Raw genomic sequence first — 14,264 nt, forward strand, 5'->3', positions numbered from 1 at the left:
TAAAATGCACATTACCAAATCTTTGAACTGATGTTGAACAATAAATTGCTAACTGACCATTATAGATATGAGCTTTTTCTCTTTTTTTTTGCATTATATGACCTAAAAACTTTCCCTTTCCTTCTTGTATCTTCCCTCCTCTAGCCAACACAGCTTGCGACCCGGTGATTGAGGAGCATTTCCGTCGTAGCCTTGGGAAGAACTACAAGGAGCCCGAACCTGCCGCCACCAACTCCGTGTCCATCACGGGCTCGGTGGACGACCATTTCGCCAAGGCGTTGGGTGAGACCTGGCTGCAGATCAAAAACAAGGGGAGTCCCTCCTCGTCCGGCAGCAGCCCAAACTCCTCCCCCGACAGTCACATGGTCAATCACAACCACTCCCCTTCTGTGGTCTCCTGAAGGAGGAGGGATTTAAGAGGGATTTTTTTTTCCCCATTTCCCATCCCCTCCTAATCCTACCGGCTCCAACACCCACGCCCCTCCGTCACTTTGGTCCGTCACCAGCATCCCAGAGGGAATGCCTGCCTGCTGGTCTGCTAAAAACATCCAAAACTCTCAAGCCTGCTCTAACCTCTCTATGCACTCATAGAGGATCGATGAAGCAATAACGACATGGTTATTGTTTTTTTTTTCTCCTTCTGTCCTTTGGTATGCTAATGCCAGACAAGATTCAGTAACGTGATGAGGTTTCGACTTTGGGACTTGACTGGAGCATCAAGCTGCTCCTTCCAATTATTCATCACCCCTGCATGTCAAGCTTGGAGCTGAGCAAGTGTCTGTAGTTATATGTACATAAAAAGAGAGAGAGGAAAGGTGGTGTTTTAATTATTAATTTTCTTTTCTTCTTTTTTTTTGTTTTGTTTGTTTGTTTGTTTCTTTAACAGTAGTTTTGTGTTACTGCTTCTGTGTTATGAGATGCCCGACATTTGAGAGAAAAAAAGATAAGCGAGAAACTCTTTGGAGAAAACGATCACAAACCACCTGACTGTGCTACCAAAGAAACCTCAGACACTGATGTTTATCTCTGCCCACCTCGAAAACAAAACAACAAAAAGCCTTCTTGTAATCCCCTCCTTCTGTTTTTATCTTCTTTCATTCGCTCTCCCTCCTTCCTGCACCATCTCTCTCCTGTGTATGTGATCTGGTGGTTTTGTTACTGTATGTGTATACTTAAGTGATTGACTTGGTCTGATTTGCACTACTGCTGTAGAAGGTTAAAGGATGGCATGCCGGTATTGTTATCTGGCACTGCACACATTGTGACTGATACAGCTGATTTTGACACACTCTGATATTATCCAATTGTTCTGTTTGATCTGCCATTAACTCTTGTTGAAAAACTACCTAAGCATAATCTCATACTGACAAAGACAGACAAATACAAGCCACTTTATTATGCATTATTTATCGAATGCATTTCTGAGATAATAGAAAATACATACCACTGGGGTTGGGCACTATAAAATAGTAGAGATATGAAACATAATATGGATTTGGATGTGTCCTGTTATAACATTAATTGTGACATCACTGCATGTTGACTAGTGCAGCTATTAACTAAAAACAAACATGCTGAGAGAAGGTGGGTGAACAAATTGAAGATAATTAAAAACATATTTTGTTTTGAGGTGATAATAAATGTATCCCGCAACGAAACCAGTTCAAAATCCAAACTATGGATGAAGGACAGTTTCCTCCATTACTCACTCACCAGCACTTCACTACAGTGTCGCTCCACATGACGTCACACTTGCAGTCGTGGGGCGCTCTGTATTAAGGGTGAGGGTATAAATAAATAGGTAAACGGTGGGAGGCACTGACCACGCTCCACCTTAAGCAGGAGACATGCATCACCATGGTTACTGATAGAGGCAATTATCACCCAGTTGCTGTAGTATGCCACTTCCCTGCATAACATCCCCAAAACAAGCTTTATAAGTCAGGTGAATTATGAATATGCTAATGTTTCACCTCTGTGGGTTTGTCTAAAATCACTAGTAAAGTGTGAGGAAAATGTAGCAAAGTTATATGTGCACAAAATATTTAGGTAGCAATAAGATGGAACTTAAATTTACTTTATTGTCCAGCAGGTTCACCTCTAGAATTCATTTCTTCACCTACCTTTTTTTCCACCACGCAAATGTGCATTCTGTAGAAATTTTGTGGGGAAAAAATCATAGTTTAAGTCAATTTGATATCGATTCGTTATACCGCCCAGCCCTACATAGTACAGCAAATACAGGTCCATCTACTGTTCATAAAACAGCGTTTCTCTATATCGGCATAGATAAATATATCGCCGCCCCAACAAAAACAAACAAAACTACTTCAGGTGTGCAAATCGTGCCAAATGGTTGCATTTGATTTTTACAAGCACAGTCAGGTTGTCAAATCAGCTCACCGTGGTGTCGATGGACATCTCACGGTCATTACGAGAGGAGATTAGAGCTGAAAACGCAGTCGAAACAACCTGTAGTGTGTCGTAGGTTGGGCTTTGCTGAACAATGTGCTTTGATGTGTTTCATAGGCTTAACTGCTGACAGTGATGAGGGGATAGAAGCTGTATGTCACTTTGTGGTTGAAAAAAAAAAGTCTTGCTTCTCGACTGGGGGAGAGAATATTATTTAGATCTCTTCAAACATGCCTTTTGTTTTTGTGACTTTTAATTACATTTGGCTTACACCCTGCTATCCCTCCTTCCCTCCCTGCCTCCCTCCCTCTCCTACACACTGTGGTTTGGTAGATTTCTACAAGGTTTGAAGGGTAAACTAATGCTTTTACAGATGCATGTTTTTTTGTTTTTTTTGTTTTTTTAATAGCTGGTATCTATTAGTGTTTTTAAGCATTTCAATCTTAACTACTATTAGCCTTTTCATTCGGACGTTAGTTGTTACTTTGTTCATTGTCAGTAACAGACATAGACACTATACACTCACTGCTGGGTCAGTTGTACTCCATGTTATTATTGTTATTGTTATTATTACAATTTTGTATTTTTGTTTTCCATTAATATCAGTATGGTAACAAACATCTATAGCGGGACAGCCTCCGGACAGGCTCTGTTTAATGATGAGTGCTGCATATCTCAAAACCATTTCGGCACGTCAAGCGATCCGCTCCGTCCTCGCGGCAGAGCGACTGTCGGTCCTGTGCTGAGTTGGCTTTGGGATGTGCAGCCCGTAAAAAAGGTTTTCTTAAGATGTTGATCCATCGGTGGTACAGGATGCTACAACCCTCAGCATGACTGAGCTGAGACACCAAATCGGCACAAATTAGTCAGCAGGGTTTTGTTTTCCAGAAAAGCATCTTAGCCACAGATGAAGTGGACTTTATTCTTGTGAGTCTGTTTGGCTGCTGTCTTAATAGCACCACTTCTGTACCAGCTTTTACCCAAGTTCTTGCTTGTGAATATAACTTTGCTGCAGTCTGAAAAATGCCTAATACAGGACAGACTAGTGGCTGTGATGCTTTTGGGGAAATAAGATCTGGTTTAAGGTAAGAGTTAATGATCTTAAACAGCTGGTAGACACTTATCACACTAAAGAATTATTTGATGCCACAAAATCTTATTAGAAAAATACAGACGCTTTCAAAAAACATCTGAATTTATAGTGTGACGTCACAGCTCTCTCAAACTTCAGCAGCTGACTTTTTGTGTCCCGACTTGTTGTCCAGACCTTTTTTTTTTTGTTTGTATTTCAATGCTTTCTTTTCTGAACAACATTGTATTGTTGCTGCAGTTAAGCTAGACTGCTGCAGTCTGAGCAAATGAATTTTACTCTGTTAAAGAGCCTGCGCCATGATGGCATACATTCCTCCTGTAGGGAACTTTGTACAGGACTCATACACACACACTCAATATCTCCGCATCAACAGACAGAGCTAACAACCAGCCAGGGTCAACTGTCCCAGAGTACCCTGTCGACAGTGTTTTTTGTATCTTGACCGGAATTATAAAGTGTCATCTTTTGTTTTGTTTTTTTTTGTTTGTTTTTTTTGTCTTTTCATCAAGCAAATTGGCCATAAATCCAAACTGTATGACAAAAGAACAACAGCAGCATAACATTTTTGAGGATATTCAGAGCGCAGAACTTAGAGAACTGGGGTTGTAACAGTAACAGTGGAAGGTGAAAAAGTACAGAATGATTTCATGTCTCTGAGCTGAGGTTGACAGGTGATTATTGTTTTTTTTTTGTTTTTTTTCAGGTCATATTTAACAAGTATGACGGATGCATACATAAGAGTTCTCTGAATGGTGTCAGTGTTCTAGAATGTCCACACATTCCATCCTCAGCTCTCAGAACAGACGTTACAGAACCGGAACTGATGATAAAAGTTCTAGAATCTTTTGAATCACAACCCAACTGTCAGAGAATTGACTTCCAGAAGGTTTAAGTACTCTATAGTGTAAATGTGCTTTCTGTGACAGGTTCAGAGTGGTTTGGACAGCGACGTTTGTGGGGGGGCTGAGCCTTCAGGAGCTGAGCTTCTGTAAGCATGGCCTATGAGCCAGGTGACGTTCAGCTGCCACTGAAAGTCTTTTTGAAAGTCTCGCAGCAATGCCTCCCCCCCGCCACCCCCCAGATTCATTTGATCCTGATTAACGATTGGATGTAGTTAGCAGCATGCTAGAAAACACGAGGGAAAGGGCTAGGTGTCCAGAGGTTTTTTTGTTTTTCTATTATTATTCTTTCTCATTATCATTTCACTACCACCCTGAAGGTAGGAGGCTCTCTTTCTGCTTCGGCACACACTCCCTACACACTGTAGGAAAATCACTTAATAAAAAATACTTTTTTATAATAGGTAACTATGAGACCATCATTACGCTGTGCGTAACGAATGTACAGAGAAAAAAATCGTAGGTATTTTTTGAGGAACAATTAATTTGTTAATGATATGTAGCTATTTAATTGTTGTTTTTCCCTGTCCTTATATTGTAATCATTGCATTTTCTTTTTTTGTGAAAAAAGTTGATCTTTTTTGTTTATAGTTTGTCTTGTTAGAGTAAAGGTTCAAGTGCAGGAACACAGTAAACGTATGAAAACCACAATAAGCCACTGGTCTGTCGGTGACAATCGCTACTTCCATTGGTCCCCCACTGTTCTGCAATCATTTAACTTTGGTTCCTTCAAGTGACTTCTGAGACATCTGAACAAAAGTTTTACTTATGAGTAAATACAGTTTCTCCTTGTAGAGTCTCTTGAGCTGTTCATATCATCATATTTTTTTGCCTCTAGCCCAGTGCGTCTTGCTGGCCATTTCCAAATCACCCCCAATCAACTGTTAAATAATCTTATGGGCTAGCAGGCAGGGAAAATTTCCGCCACTGCATATACAGAATATAAACTGTGGGGTTTGAAAAGTCTTGCAATTGAACCATTTTTAGTCTACAGATGGAAACTTGGCTACGAGTAAAATCATCAGTCCATTTGAGAACATTTGTCAGATTGATTTAACTTGCCTGGATCAAAAAAATGAAATCACTGAAGACGTGAATCCAACATTTTCGTTCATATTTCGTTCTAAAGTTCATCTGCTTTGTTGCCAGTCAGTGAGGCTGAGATGATCCAAGTATTAAGCAAGCTCAAACTTGCATTGATGTCACAGTTCTCCATCTGCGGAGGCCATTTTGCATCTGTAATGAAGTGAACAACAAGAAATTGTGCAGATAAATCAAGGGGAGTCGGTCCTTACTCTGTACCACATTTTCCAGGTCCTTTTTGAAGTGGAAGTAGCATGTACTTAGTGGTAGTAATACTCTGAACTGTAAAAAGAAAAAATTGTATCAAGAAAACAACAGTCAGTTTGTGGCTCTGTGTCTCCTACTAAAAAGGTTTTGGCAGGCCACCTTTTTTGTATGTAAAGTAGCCTTGATGAACAATAAAGTGCTTTTAAACCACTGTGGGCCTCTGTCCTATTGTTGTTTTGGTGTGTTTGTGGTTGTATAATGGTTACCAGTTAAGAGAGATGGTAAAAGCAGTTCATTTTTTAAATGGTATTAGATGGATGCAGCTAAACTGAATGTATGGAAGGATGTACTGTAGTGTGATAAAAGGTATAAAACACTTTTTTCCCCACAGGAATAAAAGTTACCAGAAGTAAACAGAAATAATAAAGAGACATTTTATTACAGTTTTGTTAAATACTTAAGAGAAAAGAATTAGTGCAACAAAGCAGCTCTGAGAATAGTCAGAATTATGAAAACAGTCAAAATCCAGAGTTTTATCTCAATTCTGGCAATAAATTTGGAGGCAAAAATCTGACTTAAATCTCAAATTCTGAAATAAATCTCAGAACTTTTTTTTTTCTCAAACTGCACTAATCCTCTTCCACAAAATATCCAAGCGGCTGTAGAGACTTACATTTCGTTACACTGACAATATTGAACATATTAGCAGTTCAGACAAATAAAAGTAAAAAAAAAAAGAGAAACATAAGTTGCACAAACACACGCATGCATCTACACTCACACATACCATGAAAAACCTTTGTTTGGCTCTTTAAGATTAAACTGCAGTTGCAGCTTCCAGTTTTTCTACATTAACTCTTCACTATCTTCATCTCTGAAGCCGCAGTTTAGCGACTGTACGTCTGAACATCTGTGTGCAGGTTTCCTCTGAATACTTGCAAAGAAACAAAGCAGGTTTTCATATTAACTGTATGTATTGACGTCTCCAGTAAACAGACACACGGATGGATGGATTTGCTGAGTTGTCTACTGTGTTTTTGTATTTTCGTCATTTATCTGAAGCTATTTTCCAAGCTGAATGAGTGAGCAGATGTAGTATGCCAGTGTCTTGCCAGAGGACTCTTCAGCAAACCCATTAAATGTGATGATGGAGAGACTGTGGGAGGGAACCTGTGACCGTCCAATGAAGCTTTTTAAGCTTTTGAGACCAAAAAAAAAAGTATTTTGTTGTTTTTTCGCTCAGGAAATTTAAGTGCCGCCTAACAGTGAGTGTAAATCTCGAGTTAATATGACTGATTAACAATCGTCAAGTGATAGAAACAGGTACTTATGTCTTATTAAATACAACGGCCTCATACATACGGTGAAAGTGAATTTCTCTCCGTCAAGCTCTGATCCTGTTTCTACTGCAACCGTAAAAACATTCACTGAATACTTTAGCAGTAAAATCAATCTCCTTCTTTCTTACTGTTTATTATTTTTACCACATTACTGCTCAGTTCTGAAGGTCAGACTCCTTGATGGATGAAGATGTGGCTCTATAACATTTAACAGGAATTTTAAAGCTTTTTAGCTACTTTCCTGAAGTTTTCGTAATGTGCTTGTCTTCATGGATTTTTATCAATGTGCTTGATAAGAGGCTTGTCCCGTATACATGTGAGATTCCTGGATTAAGAAAACAAACAAACAAAAAGAAACAGAAACATGGATTGGTGTCCAAAACTTCAGAAGATTTGTTCCTCCAGTCCTTCAGATGCTCTCGTCGTCGCTCATATCCCAAATCTGATGAGAAACAAACACAACAGAGAAGAAATGTTATGAAAAATTACATAAAAGGTCATTATTTTGTCTACCAAATAATAGTAGTTTGATAAAATAACCTTAAATCAAGGATTTTTGTGGATTTCAACTGCACCTCATGGTCTTCAGATGAAGTTTGATTAGTAAGATGTGGTTTACAGCTCTGGGAAAAGCCAAAGAGGTATGAACTTTAACACTTCATGTCTGTCTAATGTGTACAGTATGTATATAGAGTCATAACATAAATAGAAAATGCCCTTAATGTGGCACTACCAAGTTTGTTGAGCTGTTTCACATTAACTAAATAATTGATAAATTACTGGACTTAAAGATGCACATAAATATACACAGTGACCACAGTACAAACCAATGCAAAATAATAAGGGCTCTGAGAGGCTGCAGTCATTTAACACACTGCTATTAATGGCCATGAATGTTTGAGTCTATTAAAAACAAAACAAAACAGGATGAGACAGGTAAACAGGAAAGATTTCCGTCTAAACATATGAAGACACAACAAAATGCTCTTTGGAAAACATACAGCGGCTCTCATTTCTTGGCTTTAGGCATCAATTGTATAACAGCTTTGAAAATAATTATTCACAATCACGGCTAAGAAGTTCCTTACCAGGAAGTGACAGCAGCATGTGACTGACTCACACACACACACACACACAGACAGAGGAACCTCCTCTGCAGCACTGTGTCAGTAAACAACAGCGGCCTTCTCATGGCAGCAGATTCTTCACATTCTCTCTCTGTAAGACGTAATTCACATACCTCTAACACTGTCTGGAATGTTACACACACATGGCTTTGAGTGAGGTCAGTGCACACACACACACACACACACACACACACACACACACACACACACACACACACACACACACACACACACACACACACACACACACACACACACACACACACTTTTGACACATACGTGCTGCATTCCTTTGAAAGCGCTGCCTCACAACTGAGCCAAAATGTGAATTCCAGTGCAAGAACTAAAACCCAGTAAGACTGAAAAGCTCTAATAAACTCCCAATAATCCCAATAATAACAGATTTTTTAAAAAATATATATTTTTGTCATTTTTATGTCTTTGTTAGGTAACAACAGTAGAGAAATGAGGGGATACGAAGATAGAAAGAGACGGGAAGGACATACATGGTCTATTGCTGGAGTCAAACCACAGACACTGCAGTCATGTGACGTGTCTTAACCAGTAGACGGGTTAGACTGGGTTGTGCTAATAACTGATAAAAAACAAAATTTATATGGTGAACTTGTTAGCAGACAACTGATTTCCTACACATCCAAGAAATTAGGAGAAATATTGCTATGGAGCCGACTTTCTATCCACCTGGTGAATTGTAGGTCCAACATTCACTGTCCTTTTAGCTCTGTTTTGGTCTCCACCAAACCTTTGAGGGAAATATTTAGCTCATAGCTGCTACATGCTCCACTATGTTCACCAGCTAGTCGCTAACTTGGTCTCTCTGCCATTTGGTGCTGCGCAGGTATAGTACAGTGGGATTATCAGAGCTTTTTCACTGGAAAACTAGCGATGAGAGCTGTGAGAGTGAACCAAAACAGTAAAATCGTGGGCTGTTAAACCAAAACAACGAGCTGAAAGATGTTAGAAAGCTCTGTAGAGCTGAGAGGAACTGCAGAGCCGGATGTCATAATTTTACATTACACATAGTTATTTGTTCCATTGTTACTACAAACTTATTTATACAGCTCCATGTCCTACAGTATAAGAACATTTAAAGTCGTTACAGGAACGTCACAAACTATCTACAACCAGTATGATTAGTTGTACAAATACATAAATAAAATGAAAATCAGATTAAAGATTACAAGGTGTAACTTATAAGTAAACATCAAATGTTGACAATAGGTTTCCAAAACTGTTTTTAGTGACTCTATCATAGAGATTTCCAAAACATTTCCACAAGTTGAACATGCAAAAATGTAAAATTAGTATACAGAAAAGCTATTCAACATACAATGATGAGAAAATTTCTGATAATAAATGAATCATGAATGAATCGCTCTTCCAGGGAAATTCCTTTGTTCTCTGTAATTACTAACAATTTGCAGATTTTTTTCAGGAAACATCTTTAGAAATAACCAAGTGATTAAAACTGTGAATGATTCCATAAAATTATGTGTCATCCTGATTTTTTTTCTTTCTAAGCACTGAAACTAGTTTCAAACACTTTGTGTTGTGTTTTTGAAGAGAGGCAAGAGTACAAAGAGTAAAGAGAGACTATAATTACACATATCATTATAATGACTGCTGTGTGCTGAAGCCCTGCTGTAAATGACTACAGCAGTGCGAAGGGAACAACAGAACATGGAGGAGACACACTCAATACTGAGGGGGCAGAAATGGCTCTGCCACTTCCTCTCAAAGTACAGTTCATGTCATCAATACGGCACATCAAGGGCTCTTAGTGATTTATACAGTGGATCAAAAATACGGGTTTTGTACATATTTCACTACATGTCAGGCTCATAAAACAGAGGTGAACCTATTTTGAAATGTGACAAACGTCCATGGGGTTATGCTCGCCAACAGCTACAAAAACTATTAACTGAACTCATTACTGATGCATTTTGGCTGAACTGGAATTGGAATAAAAAAAAGGTTCAAGATCGCTGAACCAGCAGCTGCACAACATGTGGCTTAAATCTTAGCTAACATATGTTGGAATGACTACTGTACATCCCATGTGAAATCTATTTCTGTATGAAAATGGGTGTAAATTCAAGAGGAGCAGGAAGAAAGGTGCAAATAATTATTTGGGAAATAATGGAACTTATTGAATAGTTGGAACTTGTTCAAATATGGCTTAGGGAATATATAGACTATTGACACCACCAAGCACAGAGCGGGAGAGTGGAAGTTGTCAGATTAGCTTCTTATACAGACTGGAAGCTGGGAGAAAACAGCTAGCTTGGCTCTCTTCTAAGTGGAAAATAAACCCCCTACCAGCACCTCTGAAGCTCGCGTTATAACACGCTGTATCTCATTTGTTTTATCCAGACATAAACAGAAAACAACACTGTGGATTCAGGGGGAGTTATGTTCTGTAACTACTTCTTGGCAAACAACACTGAGTCTTGTCATCACTGTGCAGTTACCAGGTCTGCTAGTGACACTCTGTTATACTAACACATTTCACATTTATGTATATATATCACATTTCTGTTTTCTGTACTGATAAAAATAAATGAGATACAACATGGCACAAGTGACTTTAGAGACGTTTAGCTAGGCTGACCGTCTACGTGCCGTCTCCAGCTCCACACCTGACACACATGACGAATATTAAATTGGTAACGATGTTTACATCTCACTAGGAAAGGAAACAGTCAGGCATTTTGCCTCAAAATGTTGAACTTATGCTTTTAAAGAAGATTTATATCTAAACTTTATCGATCCCTAAGGGAAAATTCACATCTAGTTATCTAAATCACACAATAAACCAATTGAAAACATGCCATGAATTGGGATATTCAGCTAAAAAAATGAAGTTAGCAACAGAATGAACTGCATGAAGTAACAAAGTCGTATATTCCGTTTTATTTGTTTGTTTTTTTCCCTCTTTGGCATTCAGAATCCATTTCAAACAGTTATATTTTCAGCACTTTTTTGTTTTGGCTTTGTTAAGTTTTTTTTTGTGTGTACCTGCGTCAACAGAAAATGCTCAATAAGAAGTTTGGATTTCATGAGGCCAAAAGTCAGATGTGCCAGTACTTCAGCTTAAGAGGGAACCCTACAAAAAAGTTGTCTAACCTGTGCTGCAGCATGACAACCTGAACACACTGTGCTGTGAACACTCATGCTGAAAGCAGAGCGTTGTTTTGGTCTTACATCTCTATAGTTTACGTTAGTGTAATTTCAGTATAGTTTGAGAGTTTCAGAGCAGTGTGGAGAATCGGGGACAAATTCATATCAAAGCTGGACACTCGGCATTTCTGCTCCACTGCTGCTGGGGAGCGAGCATCAAAAGGACAGCAAGCAAAGAGCTCTTTGAAACGGAGCGACACTGGAGCCCCTCTCTGGACTGCTGCCATGCCGCACTGATGGCATGTGTGTGTGTGTGTGTGTGTGTGTGTGTGTCTCTGTGTGTGTTTTGAGGAATCTTTTGTGCAAAATGAAAGGGGGGAGAGGGGGAGATCTGAGGGTGGGAGACCTTATGTAACGTGAATAGCTTTGGCAAACTGAAGCCAACAACTTTACTACACTCTTTCAAGCTCTGGTGAATACTTGGGATGTTTTTCAACCATTTACCTCTGTTGCTGCAATACATAAGCAGATTTCTGTAAAGCTCAGATCAAAATAAATTACTTCTCAGCTCAGGCCAATTAGGGATCTTATTGAATTCACTAACTTCTTTTTATTCAATGGTAACAAATAAAGCAGTGGGATGTAAACCAATGACAACAAGAAATCAAATGTAAGGCTTCATTTATTTTAGGAAGGCTTGAATAACTCCTGAAATGATTAGTCAAATCGGTTTAAACCTACGCATAACTCACTGCGACATGGACATGCAGAAAAGCAACATAAAACAAACTATATTCCCTTTATTTGACGATCAACAGAAAATTAATTGATAACAATTTGTAACGATTAAGAGTTGAAGTAATTTGTGAAGGAAAAATGCAGAACACTCTCTTTTTTTTGTGGTTTTATATGTTTTATATGGTTGTAAATGGTCTATTATTAAGTCTTTTAGGCACCGTTGGTCAGATAAAACAAGAATTTGACCGTTCGCTAAACCCCTCCCCCCTGAACAGTGACTGGCCAATCACAGCTTAGCAACTGTAACTGGGCACGGCAGGCAGGTCAAGCTTTGAGTTTCTCCACACGTTGAAGCAGTGTAGATGGGCCAGTGGTAAAAGCGATACTCTGTACATTTTTAGCCTTTTCAATACACAAAAGCAGACGTGTTTAGAGAGTTTATCTGCTCTAACGTAGCGTTAATGTTACCAGCTAACTAGCTTAATAACTACAGTAGTAACTGAGCCAAGAAGTATTTTATACTTTTCAGATATGTCGATCAGTCCTCATCCTCAGTTTCCCTTGTAATGTTAAAAGGGAAACATGTTTGAAAATATGAATAATAAAGAATAAATATAATCTCTGTCTTGCTTGTCCAAATGTGTAAACTAAGACTCCAAACTGGGTTATGCTACAATGAAATACGAGATCAATCCTACATTTTTCCATATAACACTAGGACTAACTAGCTCTACACTGTAATCCAAAAAAATATTTGTTTCTTTATTTCCGTGTCTTCTGCATGAATCATAAATTGGTAATAATGCCTGAAACATACCTCAATATCATGTATGAAACCATCGAGTGCATAATTTGAGACCCTTTTACAGAGTTCTCATTTTAAAATGAGTCAGAGATGGAGACGGTGATTAAAACTAGAGCTGCAATGATTAGTTGATTAATCAATTAGTTGCCAGCTATTAAATGAATCGCCAACTTTTTTAATAATCATTTTGAGTCATTTTTTAAAGACAAAAGTCAATATTCTCTGATTCCAGCTTTTCAAATGTGAGTTTTGTCAGGTTTCTTTAGTCCTCTATGACAGTAAACTGAATATATTTGGTTTATGGACTGTTGGTCGGGACAAAACAAGACATTTGAGGACGTCATTTTGGAGTTTGGCAAACAGTGATTGACATTTTTCACCATTTTCTGACATTTTATGGACTAAACAACTAATCAATAATGACAATAATCGTTAGTTGCAGCCCTAATTACAATTGACTCATGGAGTTAGCATAGCCAGCTAGCTACAGCTGATTAAATCACCTAGTGACAAGCTGGCAAAACTCAGTGGTCACTGGCAAGAAATGAGAAGCCTACTTTTGTCTACCTCTGTCTGAAATCATGGACCCATTGTTTTAAAAATGACAAAGAGTTCAAGTGTTACATTTGTGACTGTTGTCATTGTAATCTGCATATTTTCTGTGTGAGAACAGCAACAGTGACAAGAAACTGTGATGGGTATTTTTCACTATTTCAAAGAGTTAGACAATTAATCAGAAAAAAAATCAACAAATGAATCAATAATGAAACAGATCTATAGCTGCAGCCCAAGCTTGATTTATATTTGTCCGAACTGGTTGACCCCCACGCCACAGACCTCTACACAAACAAACACAACACACCATGACAGCATCTCAAAGGGATTGGCAGGAACACAATCGGCTACACATCTTTAACTTTGAAGCAGCCTTATCGCCTCAGGACCTTGAGTCACTGCAGGTTAAAAAAAAAAAAAAAAAAGGCTCGCTGGATGTTTCATGAAGTCCAACAGTAAGCAGCATGTAATCATTGTGTGAATGTGTTTGTGTTTGTAATCAGTTGGGCTCCAGCTGATATGACAAGTATAATCCAGGCTAGTTGTTGAAACGGGGCCGGGATCTGATCAGATAGAGGAGGTTTTAGCTGGAAGCCGAGGCTGCCGGATTCACAGCCAACTCTCTGCTGCTGCTGATTATTGTTCCCCAACAAATACAACACAAGCCTCAGCATGAGGGTCTTTAGTGATATTTACCACTCTGCAGGCCCGGGTCAAAACGCTGCTTCTGGAAAAGTATATTTGCTCACAGGCGTACTGAACAGTTTAACAAGGAGCAACGACTCAGATCACTGACTTCAGTGGAATTACCAGTTTCAGGCATCGGCTCAGGGCTTGTTGCTCTTAACCCGAGCTGATTTAAAA

At 38.8% G+C, this 14,264-nt stretch overlaps 2 protein-coding genes across 5 annotated transcripts in view; one reads left to right on the forward strand and one right to left on the reverse strand.

Moving 5' to 3' along the window:
- Positions 1-5,905, forward strand: part of vgll4b (vestigial-like family member 4b) — a 43,879-nt gene extending 37,974 nt beyond the window's left edge. For both annotated transcript variants that reach the window (XM_042406731.1, XM_042406730.1), the window contains one exon: positions 145-5,905. In XM_042406731.1, coding sequence (XP_042262665.1) covers positions 145-401 — 257 coding nt within the window. In that variant the 3' untranslated portion in view covers positions 402-5,905. The remainder of the gene's footprint in view (positions 1-144) is intronic.
- Positions 5,906-6,104: 199 nt separating this feature from the next.
- The window catches only part of atg7 (ATG7 autophagy related 7 homolog (S. cerevisiae)), a 77,822-nt gene continuing 69,662 nt past the window's right edge, over positions 6,105-14,264 (reverse strand). For all 3 annotated transcript variants that reach the window (XM_042407271.1, XM_042407270.1, XM_042407272.1), the window contains exon 19: positions 6,105-7,476. In XM_042407271.1, coding sequence (XP_042263205.1) covers positions 7,444-7,476 — 33 coding nt within the window. In that variant the 3' untranslated portion in view covers positions 6,105-7,443. The remainder of the gene's footprint in view (positions 7,477-14,264) is intronic.

Source organism: Thunnus maccoyii, chromosome 3 (genome assembly GCF_910596095.1).
Source record: "Thunnus maccoyii chromosome 3, fThuMac1.1, whole genome shotgun sequence".
In the NCBI taxonomy this organism is placed as follows: domain Eukaryota; kingdom Metazoa; phylum Chordata; class Actinopteri; order Scombriformes; family Scombridae; genus Thunnus; species Thunnus maccoyii.